Source organism: Helicoverpa armigera, chromosome 19 (genome assembly GCF_030705265.1).
Source record: "Helicoverpa armigera isolate CAAS_96S chromosome 19, ASM3070526v1, whole genome shotgun sequence".
Lineage (NCBI taxonomy): Eukaryota > Metazoa > Arthropoda > Insecta > Lepidoptera > Noctuidae > Helicoverpa > Helicoverpa armigera.
The window spans coordinates 474474-499115 of NC_087138.1; the positions used below are offsets into that span (position 1 = coordinate 474474).

At 38.1% G+C, this 24642-nt stretch overlaps 1 protein-coding gene across 1 annotated transcript in view; it reads left to right on the forward strand.

Annotated features, from left to right (window-relative positions):
* Window positions 1-24642, forward strand: part of LOC110380322 (uncharacterized) — a 93146-nt gene that overhangs the window by 35846 nt on the left and 32658 nt on the right. The window contains exons 2-29 of the mRNA XM_064039380.1: window positions 12417-12513; window positions 12728-12818; window positions 13373-13502; window positions 13617-13756; window positions 13892-14019; window positions 14380-14559; window positions 14649-14815; window positions 14902-15174; window positions 15259-15511; window positions 15602-15784; window positions 15873-16105; window positions 16184-16397; window positions 16685-16864; window positions 17031-17260; window positions 17580-17725; window positions 17918-18048; window positions 18344-18535; window positions 18843-19054; window positions 19287-19516; window positions 19688-19818; window positions 19996-20184; window positions 20308-21038; window positions 21173-21422; window positions 21610-21792; window positions 21995-22254; window positions 22658-22826; window positions 23083-23249; window positions 24331-24583. Of these exons, the coding sequence (XP_063895450.1) occupies window positions 12448-12513; window positions 12728-12818; window positions 13373-13502; window positions 13617-13756; window positions 13892-14019; window positions 14380-14559; window positions 14649-14815; window positions 14902-15174; window positions 15259-15511; window positions 15602-15784; window positions 15873-16105; window positions 16184-16397; window positions 16685-16864; window positions 17031-17260; window positions 17580-17725; window positions 17918-18048; window positions 18344-18535; window positions 18843-19054; window positions 19287-19516; window positions 19688-19818; window positions 19996-20184; window positions 20308-21038; window positions 21173-21422; window positions 21610-21792; window positions 21995-22254; window positions 22658-22826; window positions 23083-23249; window positions 24331-24583 (5712 nt within the window). The 5' untranslated portion in view covers window positions 12417-12447. The remainder of the gene's footprint in view (window positions 1-12416; window positions 12514-12727; window positions 12819-13372; window positions 13503-13616; window positions 13757-13891; window positions 14020-14379; window positions 14560-14648; window positions 14816-14901; window positions 15175-15258; window positions 15512-15601; window positions 15785-15872; window positions 16106-16183; window positions 16398-16684; window positions 16865-17030; window positions 17261-17579; window positions 17726-17917; window positions 18049-18343; window positions 18536-18842; window positions 19055-19286; window positions 19517-19687; window positions 19819-19995; window positions 20185-20307; window positions 21039-21172; window positions 21423-21609; window positions 21793-21994; window positions 22255-22657; window positions 22827-23082; window positions 23250-24330; window positions 24584-24642) is intronic.

Genomic DNA, 24642 nt, shown 5'->3' on the forward strand with positions numbered 1-24642 from the left:
ACATAGAAATCACTGGTCCCTTCTGCATCCGGTACTACTGACAGCCGACCCCGACTTAGTTGGGAAAAGACTAGGCAGAACATTAATATTAAAACGCATTGTGCAGGCTAAAATGTCTAATAAGTAATTGTTATTTAAAGTTCATCTTTAAATTATTTCTATTGTGAATGAAATCATAAAAACAATAAGGCTACTATTGCACGCGATAGCTTGACGGGTCATGGCAGCATTCATTGGTATTTATTGTTCGTACTTCAATAATAAATAAGGGCTTAGTTTTATTAGTTGGTAAATCCAAGCGAATGGGAGTTCCCTTCTCTGTATTGTCAGTTCTGTATCATCTGCCTGCCTTTTCCCAACTATGTTGGGGTCAGCTTCCTGTATAACTTGTTGCAGCTGAGTGCAGCTGCTGCTGACCAGTGTTTTACAAGGAGCGACTGTCTATCTGACCTCCTTAACCCAGTTACCCGGGCAATTGGTCTCTGACTACCCGTCACGACTACCAAGGATGTCCAAATGACAATCGGGACCACCATACAGTTAATCGTGCCATCCGAAACACGGAACGAATGCTATATGAATGTTTATAATTCGTCTCCTTAAATTACAAGCCTGTGACTTCAACACTGACTTAAAACAATTATTATTATCTTACGCCGCTGAAAAAGATACAACCTACTGAAAACCCAGCGCCAATGTTTCTCAGAGCTACTAATTACATGAAATACGATATAAATCATCAGTTTCCTGTGAAAAATAAAAATCATCGTTCACATAGCAATCATTTTGTTTAGCCATTTGTAAAATGACGGATCATAATGAGGACTTCTGACGACCAATTTGGTGGCCGTTGATAACCATAGCCAGCCACTAATTTGAGGACATGATAAATAATTTGCTTTTAATTTTTCTATCAAAATTTGTAACGAGGAAACCTGAAATTGATAATTTGTGCTCGTTTTAATGAGAGACATTTTACGCTACGTTCACATATGTTTTAAGGTAAAACGGGACCCTATTATTTTCGCTCCTTTGTTCGTCCGTCTGTCACCAGGCTGTATCTCATGAACCGTTATAGTTAGAGAGTCGAAATTTTCACAGATGATGTATTTTTGTTGCCGCTATAACAACAAATACTGAAAACTAGAATATAATAAATATTTTAGGGAGCTCCCATACAACAAACGTGACTTTTTTGCTCATTTTCTAAATAATGGTACGGAACCCTTCGTGCGCGAGTCCGACTCGCACTTAGCAAATAGCTAATAAATTGGCACATTGTACCTATATTAAATTTAGCATGTTGTTCTAATTCATAGTTTTTTTTCTTTATCTCATGCAAAGGATTCAGCTATTAGCACGTAAAAACACTTTTGACTGCACAAGACAAAAAAGTTTTAAGTAGGTTTAATGTTTTTGGTCTTAAGATTTAATAAAAAAATATGGAATATTCCTCAAACTTACATATCGCCTTCTAAAAGCACCTACAATTATTTTATTTATAGCTACTGCTTATAACAAAAACAAGGTAACCGACAACATTACTCTTCACAGATGGGTGCCTTCGCTGCGAAGCTTCTTCATGTAGGTACCATATTCTTGCGGTCAACAGTCGCCAGGATGATTTTTTTATAATCATTTACATTTATGAAAAAAAGGTTACTAGGTCGTATACCTACAATTTTAATCCACCGAATAATGTATTTCTGACTGTACCTACATTAATCAGAAGTGACGCGATTCTCGTTTCTATAAATAGTTATAACATGTACCTATTTAAATATTTGAATGATAAATAATGACACGGAAAAGTCGATGGCCGACGGAGCTCAAAGGTTCTTAGGTGGAAACCAAGAATTGGCCAACATAGTGTAGGACAATCTGACAAAGGTCTCAAGCAAGCAGCTCCTATCTATTTTGAAGGCCAATGTTTGGCAGTGACTGCATGATCCATAACATGCATTAGTTTCATCCATATACCTACATATTGAGTCCCAAGTATATATGATCCAATTGCTATCGAGAAAACCCTTGCTTGATTTGAATACAGAATAAAAATGCGTAGAACTGTGAAACTCATAAGAATTGTATAAATTGATTTACTTTAAGGTTTACAGTGAAAAATAAGTGAAGCTGGAACACATAGAATGCTTAGAAAGATAGAACGTGACGATGCGTTTGCGCATTATCTCGGTGCAGCTGAAACGTGACAAAGTGGACAACTTGCGAACATCGGACTGTGAGATAGGTTATCTAATTAGTTTGTATGCTCCATGGATGCATTTTTTTAAGCCGAGTTTTATGTGAATAAAACCTCGGGATTCTGCGGTAGTCTATCTATACTGATATTACAAAGAGGAAAATATAATTTTGGTTGTTTGTTTTTTGATGAGGCGTGTAACTAGCCTCATCATGGAAAAATAATAAAAAAATTAATGAATATAAATTGGGAGAAATTTAAAAGGTTTGAATGAAGAAAGAAAAGAGAAATGCGGGAGCGGTGATTTCAAATCTTGAAAATCGAATGCGGGGAAACAATATGGCGGTGAAACCTAAATCGTATTTCAATTAAATCCCTGCTGATGATATTCCGTTAGACACCAATACCCACTACAACTATTTGCAGCAATAAAGCCCACGTACCTTGTGAATCCAGGGACCTCACTTAGAACCAGCGAGATGTGAAGAGGCCTCGTTCCAGGGCGCGTGGTCGCGGTAAGGGCTGCCGGCCGGCGAGCTGAATCTAGGTTCATCCACCGGTGGACTGGTTAGAACTCGTGAAATCAGCACTGCACTATAAGTCCGCAATGTCTTCTAGCAGCAGGTTCGATTATTACACGAGAATCTTCAGGAAATCACATATAGGGAACTAATGACGCGGAGCGGTGTGTATTCGACACAATGGCGGCGGGAGAAGCACTACATGCGTCCTTGGCGGTGGCCAAACGCAACTGCTAGCTTGATGCGAGCGTCCTCTAGAACACTCGATACGAACCAATGGGCGCTGCGGTAGCTAGTATTGTCGTTCGGATATCATCATCAGAGACTCAATTGGGTTATTATAAACATGAAAATAATTGAAACAAAGTTTTAAGTTGCGGGAAAAATAACTTATGTATTTAATTTATTATTGAATAAATATTCGCATTGAAAAAAGACATTGACGCTTCACCATGCTCCCCGCCTTGGAAGGACGCAAGTTCTTTCAAAGGGAGAGGTGAAAATTATAAAGATCTACTAACGTAAGTCATGATCAGCCTAAGTCTTATGACTGAACGCGGAGAAGAAATGAAAATATTTAAAAGAGACTAATCCTAATCCTTAAACTATGAGTATTCGTTAACTTAAATTTTATTGCGTTGGGATAGGATATAGTTTAGTGACGGAGCGTTTAAAATTACCGAACTTCGTCCTCACCATTGCAACGCGAATGACATTGTCGGCACCTTTATAAACCTCAGTTATAACTCCTAATGGCCAACTCAATGGAGGAGAATTATCCTGTCCCACGAGCACGACAGTTCCTACTTCTACGGGCTTGGCCGCGGTTGCCCACTTTTGCCTAACTTGCAGCGTATGCAGGTACTCTAAGTGCCATTTCTTCCAGAAAGATTGGACCATACTATCTAACAACTGTTTACGTTGGGAAAGATTTAAGCGCTGACCAGACAGATCGGCTGCCGGCAAGTACTGCAATGGGGTGGACATCAAAAAATGAGCGGGAGTTATAACTTCCGGATGCGGATCAGACGACAACACGCTCAGAGGGCGTGAGTTCATAATGCACTCTATTTGAATGAGTACAGTCTGTAACTCTTCATAAGTAAGAAGTTGATCTCCAATCACACGATAGAGATGCGTTTTAATGTTTTATGTTCGCTTCCCACATGCCGCCAAAATGTGGGGAGCGTGGTGGAATCATCTTCCACTTAATGCGGCGGGTTAATAACTCGTTTAAAAGAGATGAATTAAGGTTTGACTTCATTAAGAAATTATAAAGTTCGTCTAGTTGGGCTTTAGCACCAACGAAGTTGGTAGCGTTATCCGAATAAAGACACGATACTGGCCCTCGACGTGAGATAAAACGTTTAAATGCGGCTAAAAGGCGTCGGTAGTAAGTTCAGAGACTAACTCTACATGTACCGCTTTGGTTACCAAACACACAAACAAACAGACGTAAGCCTTCTGAGCGTGCTGACCTCTGCGACGAGTGAGAGTTATGCGGATGGGACCAGCATAATCCACCCCAGTATGGACAAATGCCTTTGATTCCGAGACTCGGTATTCAGGAAGGTCCGCCATCACTGGAGTAGGATGCGTCGGACTAACCCTAAAGCATGTGTTGCATTGTCTTAACTTAGACCTAATGACAGTCCTGGCATCTAGTATCCAAAATCGCTGCCGTAAAATAGACATAAGTAGCCCTGGTCCAGTGTGACAATTCATCACATGGTAATGATGAATTATCAGATCTACAATCGGATCATGTTTAGGAAGTAAAAAAGGATGCTTGGCATCATAAGGAAGGTATGACTTTGAAAGTCTTCCCCCAATGCGTAATATACCTTCTTCATCGAAGAAGACCGACAAACTTCTAAGTTTCTTGGGTAAAAGTTTACCACATTTAATGAGCTTAATGTCATCTGCGAAATGGACAGATTGCACGGCACGGATTATAACCTTTTCCGCGGCTGCCAACCCCTGTGGTGACCGAGGTTCACAATGAACCTTTGGTCTAGCGAATTTAAGTATATAAGAAACGATGCGCAACAGTCTATCCCATGAAGAGGTGCGCTGCGCGAGTTTACAAAGAAGAGGAACTTCTACTTGCGTGGTGACAGCTAAAACGTTTGTCTTATGCTCGGGGAGTTCCACACAGCCAGTGGGACAGAAAGGTTTGACCGGCCAATCCTCAGGAGCACAACGAAGCCAAGAAGGGCCGTTCCACCAAAGCTCATGGGACACCAACTGGGAAGGAAGTAGGCCACGGGATAGGCAGTCGCTCGGATTCTCAACACCTGCCACATGGTAAAAATACTGAGAACCCAAGTTTTCCTGACATTGAGCGACTCTATTGCTGACAAAGACTGACCAGCGATGCGGAGATGAATGAATCCACGATAAGGCTATCGTGGAGTCTGAAAAGGCATAAATCCCTTCAATTGTAACACGTGAAGCATAAGTATCACGAACAGCCTTCACCATCCTCGACATGAGCACGGCGGCGCACAGCTCGAGACGTGCAAGAGTGGTCACCTTGGTAGGTGAAACCTTTGACTTCGCACAAAGTAAGCGAACTATTATCCCGGACGGACTGATAGAGTGTATATAAATAACACAACCGTACCCAGCCATACTGGCATCAGCGAATGCGACTATACGAACAGAACAATCATCGGTAACACCCACATGACGTGCTATCCGCAAGGAATCCAACAAGGGAAACTCCTGCATGAGAAGCGAAAACGTTGAACTATTTCGTCAGGAGCGACATCATCCCAACCGATATTGCTCAACCATAACTCTTTGATAAGCAACTTGGCGTAAAAGATCACGGGAGCAACTAGACCGAGAACATCAAATAAGCGGGCCACTATCGAGAGTATATTTCTCTTAGTACATTTCTCGGCCACTCGAGCGGTCGTGAAGAAGAACTTATCCTGCGAAGGCTCCCATGAAAGACCTAAAACCCTGGACACATCATTCCCTTCATGAAAATCAAGCGACTTACGATGTGAATCAGGAAGACTGTTTAAAAGCGCGGGTGAATTGCTACACCATTTTACAAGGTCAAAATCACCCGACTTAAACATTTTTATGAGATCATGCGATATGCGGATAGCGTTCTCTTCATTATTCACCGAGTAGACCAGGTCATCCATATATAGGCTAGTCTCAGCTACTTTAGCAGCTTCGGGATAATGCGGACTGTCCGAGGCCAGCTGTCGCACAGTGCGCATAGCTATGAAAGGACTCGACTTAAGTCCGAAAGGTAAGCGGTTAAAAGCGAATGTTAACAAAGGTTCGTTCTCATTGAATCGAAACAAGATGCGTAGGTATTTACGCTGCGCAACAGGTACGCAGATTCGTAAATACATCTGTCTAATATCAGAATTTATAGCGATAGGAAATAATCTAAAATTGATTAAAAGAAGAAACAGATCCGTTTGTAAATTCGGACCAATATGGAGTATATCATTTAAAGATAAACCAGTATGCGTCCTAGCACTCGCATCCAATACAATGCGCGGCATCGGTTTGTCTGGCCGAACGACAGCGTGATGAGGGATGTAGTACCCGTCATCCGAAATGTCTGACTCATCGACTTGACTTAAGTATCCATTATCTATGTACTCTTGGATCACTGCGTTATAGTTTTCCCTCAACGTCGGTGATTGGCGGAGTTTTTTCTCCAGCGCAACCAGTCGACGGTACGCGGCGGTGCGGGAGTTACCTAACTCAGCGGGATCCTTACTGAAAGGTAACGCGACAGTGTACCGGCCCGAATCGTCACGTGACACGGTCGAGGAAAAAATATTCTCACATTCGGTTTCCTCAGGAGATAAAAAGCGTTTACCTCCAACCTCTTCCATTTCCCAGAACCTTTGTAATAAATTATCAAGGGCTAACGTTGTGTAAGAAAAGCTAGGTAGCTTTAAATTATCTTTACTATGCGGAAAATCACCCATAAGGACATACCCGAATGTCGTTAACAATGCGGGAGGCGCATGTGAACCTAAGTCTACCCTATTCCCCAAATAAATATACGGAAACAGTTGAGCGCCTAACACTATGTCAATATCGCCTGGAATATTCCAGCTTAAATCAGCGAGCGGTAGCGAGTGGGAGTCCACTGAAGAATCCCACTTAATATGGTGCGAAGGTAGTTGGTCCGTAATGCACTCAACTACTAACGCGCGAATATTATATTTTTGATGCGGGTCTACGCGAGACTCGATTTCTAAGTTCACATAACCTATTATCGGCCGCGATACAGAACCAACACCTTTGACAAAAGAATTACTCAAAGGAATTATTATTAAATTGAGCTTTCTACAACAAGCGGTGGTTATTAAATTACTTTGCGAGCCATTGTCAATTAAACACCTAACTATTGTTTTATAACCCGACCTATTATTACTAGCTCGCGCGTAAACCTGCGCGGTTGATAACAGAATTGTCGACTCAGCCTTCGTATCAGCTGCTAATAACGCGGCCGTATTATGATTCGGAAATGTTTTAGTAACATCACCCGAGCCACACACGGTTACCGGCGCGGGAATATCGACCTTATCGCTATAAGAATAAGAGCAAGACACAGCGGCGTGAGTCGGCGCAAGCGAAGACGCCGCGCGGGGCGAGGGGTGCGCGGAAGGCGCGCCGGACAGCGGCGCCGCCAGAGCAGGCGCGCCGACTACATTGCAATTCATCGATCTAACATCAGCAGTTTGCAGCGGGGGATTATTATTTTTATCAAAATGTAATAAAGTATGATGACGTTTTTTACATACTTTACAAACCGAGGTCGACTTGCATTTACTCAAACCGTGCGAAGTGCTCAGACAATTTGCGCATCCATCTTTGGATTTAATAAACTCAAACCTAGCTCTAGGAGTTAACGTGGATTGAAACTTCGCGCAGTTATACAAATTAACATGAGCGTTATCATTACAATACGCGCAACTCGAGACCGAAGTCGCTGTAGGAGCGGAACAATTAATCGATTCACTCACAACAAACGATTTCGTTTGCGTACGAGGATCGCGAGATGCGGAACCATGCGGTTTATTATAGTTATTTTTCGCGTTCGCATTCAAATGAGATAAATTCAAGCGAGCTAATATTTTGCCTGATCCTGAACAAAGCTAATTAACAATTTAGTTGTAGGTATTTCAATATCGCGAATGGAAAGTTCAAACGATTGACCAGTCTGTGAATCTATTTTTCTCATAGCGCAATGCAAGAGAATAAAATCAGCAAGATCCGGAATACCCAGTTGTTTCAGGGCAGAAATACTTGCATTAAATGTTTCAATGAAAGAATCGAGACTATTTGCGTTATAAGAACAACATTTTAAATCAAATATATTATTCAAATAGTGTGTACCTAATGTGCGTTTATCCTGGTATTTACTAACTAAGCTGTTCCATAAGAACTGGTAGGTATCACCCGTAGGTACGATACCGGCTGTAACCTTCAACGCGTTATGTGTAAGTTTACCTACTAAGTACTGCACACGCTGCGAGTCAGTCAGCTGATCGTTGTCGTGAATATTTGACTTAAACGACTCGTAGAAAACAGGCCAATTCTCTGGTTTCCCATCGAAAGAAGGCAGTGCGATCGGGGGCAACTTTATTTTTAGCGGTTCAAAAAACGTTTTCGAATTACTACTATGTGACAACGGAGATTGACTACTATTGACTTTATTTCTAATACGCTTGATGTGGATAAACAAATCTTCAAAGGATTCTAAAGAAGCATAGTCGGGACTCGAACCAGGTTTCAAATTCATGTTTATTTGGTTAATTCGATCGACATAAGATTCGAATTTGTCTCGAATGTCGTCAATAGTTTCCGATTCAGTCATAAAACTTTCATTCTTTCTCGAATCGAACGACGAAATATTTTTTGTTAAATCATATAATCGATTAACACGTTTGAATAATAATCCTTTCTTCTCATGAAGGATCGTTAGTAAATCTTCCGGTTTTAGTTGTTTGTCAGTCATTTTGTGAAGCTAATCTTCAAAAACAGTATAAAGAAATGCGGTAAACAAGTTACCTACAAGGCGGTTTGCAATAGTAAAACTATCTGTAGGTATTAGAATAAAAATGACTCATACGCACAAAACCGAAATGATATGTAACTACCTCCTATTGTAGGTATGTATTTGTTACAAAGGCGAAATTATAAATAAACAAAGAATGAACTTTACCAATTAATACGTAACACGTTCTATTCTGTGAGACAAATTGACAGATTTACCAAATACTTACGTAAAATCTATTGTCAAATATGTTCATACTTATTAAAGCGGGGCGATTTGTAGGCAGGTATAATTCACCAAAGTTTACGTAAATTACCTATACCTATTGTGCAATGTTACTTTATGATTTTCACCAATTATTACGTAAAAATCTAACTAATAGCGATTCAATATCCGGTTTCTAAGGACCAAAACTATGATGAGGCGTGTAACTAGCCTCATCATGGAAAAATAATAAAAAAATTAATGAATATAAATTGGGAGAAATTTAAAAGGTTTGAATGAAGAAAGAAAAGAGAAATGCGGGAGCGGTGATTTCAAATCTTGAAAATCGAATGCGGGGAAACAATATGGCGGTGAAACCTAAATCGTATTTCAATTAAATCCCTGCTGATGATATTCCGTTAGACACCAATACCCACTACAACTATTTGCAGCAATAAAGCCCACGTACCTTGTGAATCCAGGGACCTCACTTAGAACCAGCGAGATGTGAAGAGGCCTCGTTCCAGGGCGCGTGGTCGCGGTAAGGGCTGCCGGCCGGCGAGCTGAATCTAGGTTCATCCACCGGTGGACTGGTTAGAACTCGTGAAATCAGCACTGCACTATAAGTCCGCAATGTCTTCTAGCAGCAGGTTCGATTATTACACGAGAATCTTCAGGAAATCACATATAGGGAACTAATGACGCGGAGCGGTGTGTATTCGACACAATGGCGGCGGGAGAAGCACTACATGCGTCCTTGGCGGTGGCCAAACGCAACTGCTAGCTTGATGCGAGCGTCCTCTAGAACACTCGATACGAACCAATGGGCGCTGCGGTAGCTAGTATTGTCGTTCGGATATCATCATCAGAGACTCAATTGGGTTATTATAAACATGAAAATAATTGAAACAAAGTTTTAAGTTGCGGGAAAAATAACTTATGTATTTAATTTATTATTGAATAAATATTCGCATTGAAAAAAGACATTGACGCTTCACCATTTTTAATGGAAGAACTGAAAAACTATTGGACCGATTTTAAAAATTCTATCACTATTAGGAGGCTACACTATTTTGCGAGTAACATACCTAGTTTATATTTTATCAAGGTACAGACACAGGACGCGAGTGAAACCTCGGGAAAATGGCTAGTTTATTTTAAATCAAATGTGTGAAGTTCATTTGAATTCTGTTTTAGCCGTCTTGTACCTAAGTTAGTTTTTTATCCCATAAGCATGGTCTTTGCAGCCTGGCCTTTGAACCTATACATAAATATAGGATAGGAGGAAAATATTGCCTTAACAAACCCAACATCATTCAATGTAATCGTTTTTGCAAGCTAAATATAATTATGATAAAAAATATTTCGAAGAATGCTTGACCATTAGCAAATTCAATAAATCTTTCAATTTCACAACAAAATTATTTAAAATCGTATCGCTGTAAAAGGATTAGTTATTATTGAGATCTCGACAAAAAATTTTCCTAATACGACTCACATAACAGAATGCAGAAAAATAAATCATATTTTTATTTTTAATGCTTCAAAAGGCAATTTTTTGTTAGTTTTCATATTACTTCTTGGTTGTTTGATTTTTATATGTACCTGTTTGGTTTTCGAGCATCGTATTTTATTTTTGTAGTTTCAATAGCGTCCATATACGTGAAGTCAATTAAAAAACTATTTTTATTAATAACTGAATTTATTAAGTACTCGTTCGATACTATACATTTTAACAATCATCTTTCCATCCGAATTGCAATCTCTTTTTATAGGACGATAGCGAGATGACCTTGCTAGAATCCTAGTAATATATCCATCAAAATAGATAGCATACTTCTTAATGATCGAAGATCTAAAAGCACATATTTACGCGAACCTTACCGTATGCATTACATCTGCAGACAACGTGTAATCAAGCTGACATGCTTGAATCACGCGGTTTCGCTTGACATCGTGACAGGAAAGGCACAAACACGAACGCTTATTATACAAGACGTTTCGAAGGCCGAAGCTGAAATAATACCTCGTTACATGATTGTTGTTCAAGATTTTGACGCAGCTTTTATATCTTTGTTAGGTATCTAGATATTTTTTATTGTGCTTAGCGATGTAAATTACGATAACAGACCACAAATTAAGATACTTACTTGAGATTTTATTGTTCTTACTGTCAATTCTATGAAATTTGATGTTAATGGAAGCGGTGTAAATACTAATAAAAATGACGGTTGTGATGCAATATTAGATAAAGTAGACCCAGGAGTTAAACAGTTAAAATAATTTCGTACTATAAAATTTGTTGATTCCAATAAAGCCTTGAGCCAAATGAACAGCATAGCTCAAACCGGTAGACCAAATGACTATTCACTAGGTCAGAACAAATGAGAATGACTATAAAAATACAAATCCCAATCCGAATCACGACGGCCTTGCAGCAGATAATTATATTGTAGTAACAATTGTTGACATTACATATAAAATAACACATGGTAATGTTGTGGACAATGGTGAGACACCAGATCCAATTTGGATGGCTGTTTGGGATCCAATCGCAAACCAATGGTAGACATAATATTAAACACGTGCCGGAAGAAACAGTTGATGCACTTGTGGCATTAAGTAAACGATAGGGGTGTAGGTTGTAGAAGACATGAATATCAGAGAATATTCTATCCATTCAGATTGCAATCAATCATCAGAGTATCGCATAAGCAGAAATAATGAAAAACTTTATAAATATATAGCCTATCCCTAAAGGTAATAAAAATAGTAAGTACTAGATCTACTCCGGAAACATTGTAAAATCAAACTTTGACCTTTATTACCTTTATTTTCATCTTCCTACGATATCCACCTTTACCATCTTTCACCTTTAGCTCTTTGCTACGATTCAGCCCAATGCCCAATCACATGTCACAGTTCGAATGTTTTTAAAGCCATTTTCTTAGTATAATCCTAATTTGAAATTACAATATGGGCTTTTCCCACAATCATAGACACAATTAAAACTTAAATTGCCAACAATATTGCTTATAAGATCTTTATCAATAACCTAAGTGATTCTTAAATCATGTGGACTTCCCCTAAAGTTTTGTATAGTAATGCTGTGAAAATTGAATGTTTGTGTGATTGTTATTACGTACAAATGTAATTCATGCGCCGGAACTAGCTCATTAGGGTCCTATTCTGTTGGGGTTCAATTGAGTGCAAAGATTTGTTGAAGTGTTTTGTTATTTATAATTAAATGAGATTTTACATGTATTGTTTGATTTGTACCCATTGAATAGACAGGGTATCTCTGCAGGATTTAATGTTACAACTTTGTGATTCGAAAGAGTTTTATCTTACGCTACTTTTTCTACTTCTCTCTCGTTAATTCTCTTAGTGTTAGCAATAAAGTTATTCCACACATTTTCTTCATTGTGTGTATGTATTGTTTCAGGAATGTCGCGTGGTACTAGATCCAGTTCATCATGGCGGGTGGGCAGCAACTTCGCTTGCTGCTCTGGAAGGACTATCTCATACGAAAGAGGAAACTGGTATGCTTTTGAACATTTCATTTATTTTTCTGCTGCAAGCTCATTGTAGGTACATACTTATTGAAAATCTTATTAAGATGAAATAGGTTTATTAATAAGTGATGGTGATGCATTGATGCGTTAGATATTAAATAAGGAACTAGAGGTATTTTAATCAAGTATTTAGTTCTAGATGAATTCAGTGATGTCATTAATTAGTATTCTTTTGTTTCAGATAACATTAGTGGGAGTTCTATGGGCGACAGCAATAATGTTAAGCTTATACATAGTTAGGGTTAATATAAACAACGAGGACTATCCCACATGTGAGTATAATTTACCCTTCACACCCTCTTCTTCATCCAAACGCTGTATTTATACCAAAAAACCAACATGATGTACTATCTTTAGAAAGTTCAAATACATAACTTTTCTTTCTATTTTCGTCACAAATGACTAGAATGCTAAACCAATATGTGTCAATACCACCTGCGTTTATCTTCCTTCATCAGCAAGCATCAGTCGTACTTGAAGTACGCGATGCGCATCTCATTAAACCCTTTAAATATCACTTTGATCGTCCGTTGATGATGCAATTCTGATTTCTTTGTTTTCTCTGTGATTCAAAGCAACTACAAGCACCATTTATTATTCTTTATTGTACACAAAAAAAAAAATTACAAACACGATACATAGAAGTTATGTACAAAGGCAGTTCACATTACCATTGTTATTTGTAGTTTATTTATTTTTATTGTATTCACCGCTTCCTTCTAATTTTTCAATTTTACATTGCTCTTTGTCTCCAATATTTTATACTTTTCTCTGATTAACCGCTAGCAACTTATACTAATTTATTTACTGTCTGCTTCTTATTCAGGTGGATTCCCGGCCAGGGCTCTACCTAGTGCAGGCATGTTACCGTTCCTGCAATCTTTTATGTGCACTGTCAACAACGAATGCTCACCTCTTGACAAATATGATGAACTACCCACCTATGAAAATTCCAAGTAAGTTTACCAACTTCTTCAGAACTGGCATTAACTAGATTTAGGTGGTTCTAGATTTATAGACAGCGGGGAGTAGAAAGCTGGGGAATTTAATGAATTTACATATATTTTCAGATTAACACATTTACAACGACAACTATCACCTATTTTTAATGAAACAGTACTAGATGTGGCTTCTTCGATGCCAGATGCAATCAAACTTCTGGCCACACTAGCAGATGTGGTAGATGAACCTGCATTCATAGATATAAGTAGTAAGTATCATTAGATGGTCACAATATTTAATAATCATCATCACATTTACGATAGTACCAACGTCTTTATACTTGGAATTAAAATTACTATTGTTCTTCAAGACTAAGTAATAACTAATATTGTTAATTTTACAGAAAACGGTCTAAAAGTAAAAGATCTGTTTATAAAGCCTGCGAGAGTAAAACGATATATATCAGATAAGCTGGAGCTAAATGATGATGTTGCACAGAGCGTGATGGATGCTGAACTCAGTTTCCAAGGTGTAAGTTTGTGTTTAGCTGGAATTAACTTTGTTAATAATAGTATAGACGTAGTTATTAACCTGTTAACCTTGATTGCACATGCAGATGAATTTATTAATGCTGTATAAATAAAACTAATAATTTATCTCCCGAAATAATTATTGTGTGAAGTAATGTAGTTAAAAGCATAGATTTTGTTATTTCCTATTGTATATTATGTAGATTAATTATGTAATGTAGACATACTGTCTGATGTAAATAAAAAGGAATTAAAACCGTAAAAAAAGCATAAGTAAATCTAGCTCATAAAAGTTCACAGCGATCACATTATATACACGTACTTAAAATGTTGTTTTCTTACGGTGTGGTTTTCCTAACAGATAATGAAAGGCAATATGAACAGATGCAGCATCAAATCACTAAATGAAACTATAATAATGGAAGACGAGGAAAACCTGAAAATTTTGATGGAAAAACTGTGTTCGAAGTCAATGGAGGAACTACAAAAAATACTAATAGATGTGTTATTCCAAGTAAATTACAGTAAATACTTAACAATGGTGAGAAAATTTGGGTAGATAAATATAATTTAAGTATTTTTGAATTGATAAAAATGTACGTCATGCTATTATAAGCTTTAATGTTTCAGTTAGGCGATATGTACTTCAAGATGTCGGGTGACAATAGGTTAAACACTTTAGGTAATATGTTGACGGCTGTGCTAAGAATGATGAAACTGCAAAACTTCTTGCCACCGGAGCTGGTCTCCATATTCCAAGGTCAAGAGGCGGACTTCAGTTACATACATTTAAGTTTGTAAGTGTAAAATTCACATATCATAGCCTTTCCTTTAATCTAAAGTTATCATTGATAATGTTTTCTAATAATCTTACTTATTCTAGAATACCAAAACTTGTGGATCTATTCAAACCAACATTTGGAGATACCCAGTCTTATGGAATTATTAAAGACATAACCGATGCCATTGTAGTGGGGCTCCAATATATGAACAAAGTATTTGCTAGACAACGCCAACTAACCACAATGAATAACCAAATAGCACCATCAGATAACAAGGAAGGTGGTTTGCAAGCTGTCTCTAATCTATTCCATAATGCTGCGGGAGTTTTTGAAGAAGCAATGCAGAAAGATCCAACAATTGATGCATTCAGCATGTAAGTAATAGCACAAAAATATACAGTTAAATAAATATGAAAATTATAATCGTAGCAATAAATCAAGAACTTTTAATGTTTCAGAATGTCCCAAATAATGAATTTCATAAATAAGTTCCTACCAGCTAAAACAAAACACGACGTAGTATTTTACTCCACGCTGCTTTCCAAATTGATGGAGAGCGCTCAGAAAGTCATCGACATAAACATGCATATTGAGCAGTTGACCTACAATGTTACCCTGAGGAACCCCGGGGCTATTGAAGTACTGAAAGGATTACCACCTAAGATGGTTGGTAAGGCGTTTGAAGCTTTGGCTGATGCTGAAAGAACGCAGGTATGTTTTCAAATACTAAGAGTATCAAAAGCTTATGTTGAATCCAATTTTGAATTTAGGCTAACAAATAATGTTTTTCATTGTAAATAGATATTGACGTCTAAGATCAACTTTCCTGGTCAAATGTTCTGTGATGTCTACAAACTGCAAACGTTCTTCGTGATATCGAAACCTGAAGCCGAATCTCTGAAGAAACAAATGTGCAACGATGCGTGGAAAAACTACGTCTCCGATATGATAAGATCCTTTGGAGTTTTTGATGTTAAGAATAACGTAAGTATAATTGAGCTAAATACCACCATACTTACCAAAGCGAGGCAAGTCGTAAACAGAAGTGTCCTCAAAAATATGATATTTTTAGATCAACAATATGGCATCCCTTCTGATCCAAGAAACCTTCGGCAAAGACACGAGTGACCAGCTATACAGCATAGAACAAAACTTCAAAGTTCTGAAGAATTTCACTCAGGCCCTCGTGAAGATAAATACTGAGGACCGTCCAGAAGTTGACTGGAACAGCCTGTTCCACCTTCCTGAGGATTCGGAACTTATGAAGGTGGCACGAGAGAAGGGACATTTGGGTAAACAGATGCTGTAAGTATAAATGATATGCTATGTTTTGACTCTAACCCTCCTTTATCTGTCCATAGTTCAGATGATCTGTGTTTTCAGAATAGTGATCCACGGTGCCATAGCAAAGGAAATAGTCCAACAGAATTCGATCCTCGACTTCAAGATCTCCCCGTACTTAAATGACGTCATAATCTTAGTGTCAGCGATAAACAAACAGTTAGAACAAACTCCTGAAAGTGAAGCGAAGGCTTTCAAAGATGTATATGTTGATGTTGTTGAGACCATGTTGATGACTGCACTTAATGAAAAGAAGGTACGAAACACATAAATAAATAAATTCACTGGTTTTACAATTTCTAAGGTTTACAGGTTTTTTTAGACACTAAAGATATACAAGAATGACATGAAATTAATTGTAAGTGATCTCTGAGTTGTGACCACTAGCACTCAAGCTAAGAGACATGTTACAATGTAAAAGAAAAAATTGCACTGCTGCAAAAATCCTTTCCTTTGTTTATGTGTTCTTGGTCTATGATAAATAACTTGAGACTTCCAGCAATTACCAAAGTTAAAGGTTTCGTTTTTGTGATTCCGTTACAGACATATAAAGCTCTTTCGACTACTGGGCAAGAAATCCTGTGCAGTGGTGTAGAAGCAGCGAGTGAATTCTTGGAATTGTCACCGGATGAAAACACACGGATGAAAGTGGTGGAATCTCTGTGTAATGCCACTATTGCCATTGAGAAGGGACTGGAAGCTGATTCTGTCGTTTCTAAAGCTGTAAGTTTCTTTTAATTTTCCCATATTAAAATTGATAATACAGGCTCCAAGAATAAAGATTAAATCATCAATGTTAATCTTGTAAACTTATAACCAGTAAAAGCAGATGATGTAGATGACATAAAAAATACAGACACGGCAATAATGGGTTTTCATTATCTTGCAGATAGCCACAATCAAGAACTCCACCCACCCACTCATAACTCTAAACTGGAACAAACTTATCAACAATTTGAAGAACTTGTACGTGAAGTTGGACAGAGACTACACGTACCTCTTCCAGTTCTCCAGCTATAACATGGATGACTCCACCAAGAAGAGGATCGACTCGTTGCTGGGAGAAGCCAAGGAGTACTGGTTCGGAGTACGGAATATGGAAAGAAGTCTACGGTTGAGGTATGAATGACCGGAAGTCTGGATGACTGATAACCATAACATTTTATTTCTTCACCACCCAAAGGTACTCTGGGAGAAAACGCCTAAGGTGTTAAGTACCCCATTGTACAAAATGTGCATAAAGTATTAAATAAATAAATAACAAAACTGTTACTCAAGCTTAGATGATGTTTATAAAAAAATAAACATGTACTTAATCATCTTATTTAAATGTTTCAAGGGATTTTTCATGTCAGATTGTAGTTTAGTTAACAATTTAACCTCGATACATTATGTCTTTTTTAATCAGTGTTAATTTTTTCAAACTCATTAATTTCAGTGTAAAACTTGCGTTCCGCTTCCTGGACATGTTGGACTATGGTCTGTTTGATGTGAACGGTGAATACTGGCAGAAGATAAAGTACGCGATTACCACCACCGCGGGACCGTTCAGTGTTTTTGATGAAACTGTGAAATCAGTTGCAGGTAGTAAATTTTTAACCTTCACGGTTAAATACACTTTGTATAGTTATAAGATCCTTATGTAATACCTACGTTTAACGAATACATATTTCTGATTTTGAACCTTTTAACCCTTTAAATCCCAATACTTAACTATCCTCACGAAAGTGAACTTGGGAGACTGCTCATTCAAACTTGATTTCATCTTCATTTCAGCTTTATTGACAAACAGTACGTACACTAGTGAACTACCTCCGACCACGGTGGCAGCCCTCGGTAACATCATCCCGAACATTCCACAGCTCATTGTCGATGCTGTTGATATTATCGTGCGTGATGATACTGATGTAAGTATAACTTTACTTGTTACATAATCTTCCGAAAAAACTAATTAAGAAAGTGACTTTGAAAACTTTTTGTCCTAATGTTTAATCATGATTGATAATATCGTTATTATTGACGAATCAAGCATACCACAAAACAAGGGTCTGTTTCCTTACAGGTTTGGTTCCTATAAACGTCAAAATAACATTTTTTTTGTTGGTACTAGAAGTTCTTTATACACCGTATAGACTTAGGTACTGCAGTGCTCAACTTTTAGTCTCAAACAGTAGAAAAAAACAAATCATATTAAAATTCTAGGTGCAGCCAATAATATCGTTGCTGAACTCGGACCCGCCATGGCCTTGTTCCACCACGAGCTTGTCACAACTGCTGCAGCTGAGCGAATCCTCGATCGAAGCCGTGAGAGGCATGGAAGTCATACTGTGTATGAACAAGGACTTCCAGAATGAATGGGACGAATATCTTGCAGTTAAAAACGTCAAATTAAATGTAAGTTACAGTTATAACTTTGTATTAAGCTTGCTTCATCATCATCATCAGCCTATCGCAGTCCACTGCTGGACATAGGCCTCTCCAAGTGCACGCCACTGAGATCGATTTTCGGCTTCTCGCATCCAGCTCCTGCCAGCCGTCTTGCGCAAGTCATCAAGCTTGCTTGCTGTATAAATATCTACCCCTTTAGAAGTGTCATTTCAGTAATGGTTTTTTCACCAGAATTCTTCCGGTTATGCTACATCACCTTCTTCTACTGTTTTAGCTCCTTAACCTAACAAAAGCTACCCATGACAAATTTCAGAGTACCTCCACCTGGAACACCACAGACTACGAGCCTCACCAGTTCCTCAAGTTGTCATCCATCTTCGACTCCTTAGTAGATGATATCCTGTTGACCAAAGACTCTCTGGAGTTCGCGTTCAATGATACTGCTGATGGAAGACTGGGGATGAAGGAGGCGTGGAACTATGCTGTGAAGACTCTTAATACTACAGACAGAGACGTTGTGTTAAGGTTGGTACTAAAAAACACAAAGCTATATTTTTTGTGATGAGTGAGAGAATAAAAGCGGTCTTGTACTTAGTATAAACGTACGGGATTATTTTTAAGGTTAAAAAGCAATAAGCAAAATCAACCCTATTACTCTTCTCTTATTAAACTCCTCCGACCCCACTACTCGGAATGTATAACAGAAGGATTACATAGTATAAATAAAAAAATATATGTTTTAAATAACCTTTTGCAGGAAACTCTTCACCAAGGTAGACACAGTCCTAAACGCAGTGAACACCTCTTCGATACCCAGCGACGTGCCCGTCAGCAGTCTCTGGGAGAAGTACTCCAAATGTAGCTCGACCATGGACGATGAGTGCAGGCTTGTTGGCAGAAAGGCTTGGCAGAACCTGTTCGGGTCTCTTACCATAACCCTGGAAAATATTGCATCAGATCTGCTGACTTACTTCCAAGAAGCTAATGGTAATTTTTCTTTTAGAAGTCGAAGTTTAGCATGCGTTTCGTCATGAAGATAAAATGATACTTGATCAAAAAAACTGTTATTGCTTTACCAAATAATGATCCCAACTTCCTTATCCAGATTTTCATTATTATTTTTTAAAAGTCCCTCCGATATCATTTTCGTTTTTCCAGAACCTAACTCGAACTTGCTCCAACTGCTTGGATTTACTCGAAGTACGGGACTGTACATGCTCTACGATAAGATGCCTGAGTTCATGGGAGTGCTCCTCAATTCTTATTGGGACTATGGGTTCATGAGCCAGGTAAGCAATCAATTGAAAAATCCTTTATTCATCCACACACATAAAATCTCCTTTATTTTATCTGCTAAGAACTATTTCTGGGGTTCCAGCAAATTACCTTATAAAAAATGTCAGCCAAACGTAACAAGCAAGTTAATTAGAGTAAGTATTAAAGCTTACTTTTCCTTAATTCTTCAGGTCCGTCGAGCATCATTATCACAGTTTTGGGACTGTCAAGCCTTGCTCACAGCTATGGTTCCTCCACCAGGCAGTATTATAGACTCTGTCTTTATCAAGAAAATTCAACCTTTCGTCTGTCCATCATTGCTTCACTGGCTGTCTTTGCCAAGGGGAGAAAATACTCTACTTGATGTGTTTTCGAAGCCTGTAAGTAAAATCATGCTAATTTATTAGGCTATTGTGACATAACCATTCCAGAAGTTTTGTTATTCGATTTCTATGTATTCTTTCTTCGTTAGTCTTTTTAATTCTTTTGTTTTTCTATTACAGCAATACTTCTTTTTCACACTACCAGTGAGTAATCTGACGAGCAGATTTGAAAACGCGTATACCAAAGCTGTAGAATTAACTGACTATTTAACTGAATTATCAAAAAAGAACCAAACTATGCTAACTGAAGATGACATCAAAATGAATACTATTGAAGGGAAATTGCAGAAAGTCGTGGACGCAGTATTGTCTTATAAACTAGATGAAAGTAATCCAACGTACAGGTCATTCAATGAAATTAATATGAAACAGTTTGCAGCTCATATTTATTTGACTAGGGTAGTTAGTATTATAAACAAATTGTCTGAAGATATTAACTCAATAGACGCTGACAAAGTATACGATGTACCAATTGAGGATACAACAACAGTTGCAGCTGATTTAGAAGTGATCAAATATCTATTTAAAAGAAAACCGTCAGATGCAATTAACATTCATTTTGACATATTTACTGATGTTATATGGACTAACGCTGACGACTATACTTTAGTTGATGGTTTCCACAAAATGTGCAACAATTTAAAAGCAAATACCAGCAAAACAATACTGGTGACTGATGAAAAAGCAAGAAGTCAGTTGTGTGCTAAGAATTACGGAATTATTTATGGTGCTGTACATAATGTTGGATTTGATGACTATGAAATTGCAAGGAAAAGTCTGATGAATCTTGTTGATATCTTGAAATCTGATGGTGAAGATGTGACAGATATATTTGAATTCCTAAGTAAAAGGTAAGTGTGTTCAGTTCATAAGAGATTATTTTTCATCAGAGCTATACAAATCTTGTTTCTTAATAAACGTAAAATGTACTTTACCTATGGTGCAGATTAATTTCTCCAGTTATCAAAATTACCTATTTTTACAGGCACCAATTGTTATCAGTCCTAAGAACTTCAACCCAGCATGCATATGACCTGAGCATCCCTATCTACTTGAAGTACTTGCAATACAACATGCAGAGCTACGACATCATCCTGAGCTTCCTGGCTGGCGAGGACTGGTGGAAACTCCTCAGGGAACAGTACAACGGACCCTACGCTTCTAAGTTCTTGGGTTATCTGGAAAACAGCTTTGATATTGCTGAAGATCTGCTCAGCAATTTCGATCAGATACATGTAAGTCGCTATACTAAGATCTTTTGTTTTTTTCTCGTGTTTAATAATAATCCATGTTCAACGTTCATTTTACCGCGTGCTCATTACACGAATTGATACTGTCTTTATAAAGCCCCTCTTACTCAGTATTCTTCCTTCGATATGTGATAGCTTTGAACACAGCTCTATATCATTTTTCTATTCCCAGGTAGTCCGTCTTCTCCATGACATCGACGTGAACCAAACGGAATCGTTCTGTCAGCCGAACATCACGCTGTCAGACTACCTCCCCGACCGCACCGGCATGTGGTCTGACATGAAGCGTCAGATCTGCGATGGTGATAACACTGAGCTGTTTAAAGAACTGCCTCCATTGCTGTTTGCTTCTCAGGTAAGTCTTCTCTAGTAGTATATGTCTAAGCCTATGTATATGTTGGAGTCTTGCATCCAAAGCATTAAATAACCTGACTGTTATCAAAATTACGGTATCCCTTTTTCCACAATCCTTCTTCATATTTTAAAATGAAGATCTGTTAACTAAAGATAATTTGTTATTGACTTCGCTTGAGTTCTTATAAAGAAAAACTTTCTAGGGATACGAAAACTCCTTAAAACTATCAAGAGATGTCGACTACGCAGCAGTCAATGAGGACATAAACAAGATAGAGTCGCGGCTGCACCTCATTAAGGAAGGTCCGAAATCACCACTAAACCCTTCGTGGGTGACAGACGAGAAGGTCCAACATTTGAGGATGGTAGCACTGCAGTTGCTGTCAAAGGAGACGCTAGCGAAGATCTCGTTTGCCGTGCTCAGCAATGGGGTGGATGCTGGCACTCTTTTCTTAAATAGCAGGTAATTATACTCCTCGCAGTCCTGAATGCTTTTTTAATCAATTAATGCACCTACCATTTTGTCTCTGCATCACCCTAAGGTTGACTGGAGAGAATGTCTATGGCATTAAGTCCGCCTTTGTAATTCACTTTGAGATTGCATAAAGTTAAATAAATAAATGCTCAAGTTGCAGTGTCGAGAAAATTGGGCATGGACTTAGTTCCAGATTTGCTTGAGTAGCTGTGATTTTATCATCAGTCTGACGCTAGAAGTTGTAATGAATTGCAATGACGACTCCTATTGCTGAAATACTTGCTGAAATATTTTTACTTATACCTCTTCTATACTTTGAAATAAGGTAAGGCCTGAATTCAGCTTTGTGTTACCTTATGTCGTAATAAATATTTTTTCTTTCTATTCGCAGCCAGTGCACCGTATGCTCTCAGTTCACGACGTGGTTCAAGCAGCTGAACCTGCAGCTCTTCAAAAAGCAGGAGTATGACAGCTTGCTGTGCCATCTACATACCCTCAGCCTGGATGATGTATACCACGCGCTTAAGAATGATTTCCATTGGGATATGGCTATCAAAGAGGTTAGTACCACAATGAACTCTATTGATATTAGCTCGTTAATGATGGTGGATTGTGTGACAATGATTCGGGTTAAAAGTTATTTGTGAGAAGACTAGAGATGGAGAAGTATCAAACGGCGTGAAGATGATTAAACAATTTGTTTAACAGATGTTCTACCAATAAAACAATTGTGTTTAAATCTAATGATAGTCCCGTATGAATACTACTTTTCGATCTAAAGTCATAAATTCATTGATTACACTTTTATTACGACAGCTAATATCAACCCGCAACTACACGAAGTATGAGATGAACAAATCGATCAACGAGTTCCTAGGACAAGTGAAGGCACACCTATTGGATGACATGAATGCCAAGAGCACCAAACTGACAGAGTGCCTCGCCAGCAATGTCTCGAGAAATGAGTTTGGAAATGCTACACTGTGAGTATGCATTTTTAAAACTGAAAGAAATATTTTGCCTGAGCGAAGAGATGTTATTAAGTCATAGAATAACCATCAAACTCGACAAAATAAAACGTAACGTTTGTACAATACTGGGTTAAGCTTGCCGTTGTGCATAATCTCTCTGTTTTCAGTGTGTCAATAGTTATTTGTTATACAAGAGTGCAAAGTTGCTTTTTAACCGCGGGCTCAATCTTGATGACCGAGCAAGCGAAGGATTCTAAAATTGAAACATTCGCTACGCTCGTGTTTCAATAATTAGAATCCTGAGCGATAGCGAGGGAATCAAAAGAGCACAAGGTGAAAAATCTTTGCACTCGAGTGCAACACGTAACTTTTCATCCCACCTCATCGAGGAAATTACTAAATGCAAAAAAAAACAAAATGGCGCGCACATACGAGTATCAAATTAAAAAGATGTACCTATTAAAGTTCATATATTTGAAAATTCACTTTAAAAATGAAACGACGTTAAAAATCTGTGTAAAAACAATAATAAAAAATACTTAATTAATTGAATAATTATTTTAAGCAGTATTTTATTTGTTTAATATGTATTTGTTTGGAAAGTCTTATCAAGATTGTCACAAATGGAGTATTGCACACGATGTTCTAAATTCAAATCACTTTGCCGCTCTAGAGGATAAAAACGACTTTTGCGCTCAGATATCAAAGGGTAAAACTACTCTTTCCGAGATGGTGGGATGAAAAATGTATTTATGTGTGCAATAAAGAATAATAATAATACTTGACGGCGCCACCGTCGATGTGTCAACCGTCGATCTGTCAACGGTGGAGCTTATATAAAGCGGCGCGCGCGCACGACTCGGGTCATTCGTTCGCCGACCGTTGCCGAGTGCACACCTCCCACAAATTCCTGATAAATAATTGTAGTGACTAATATTGTGTTAATTGGAATAAACCAAGTGATTGTGTGAAGACCTCTTTGTTTTATTTAACGATGTCGGATCCTGACGCCGACATACTTAATACTTCATCGCAGTGTTGCCTATTGATTATATCAATTAACTATAAATGCTAATATATAAACGGATTTCAGATTCGCGGCAGTGCTAGCTCACACAACGAAACTGATAAGAGCAGAGTTACCTCACATCCATGAAGTAGAAGGAGTGAAGGATTTACAATACCTCAAAGAGTTATCAACAGAAGTAGCTCATAAACTGGATGTGGTGAAACCCTTGAAAGACTACCTGGTGGAGAAGAATGACTTGCATGGGGAACTGATGAAGATTGTAGACGATAATGAACTGGTTACTGATATTGAGAATGCACAAGTTAATTTAAGAAAGGTTAGTAATGTTGTTGATAGGTCCCGGCTGTCATTGAACATCCTTGGCAGTCGTTACGG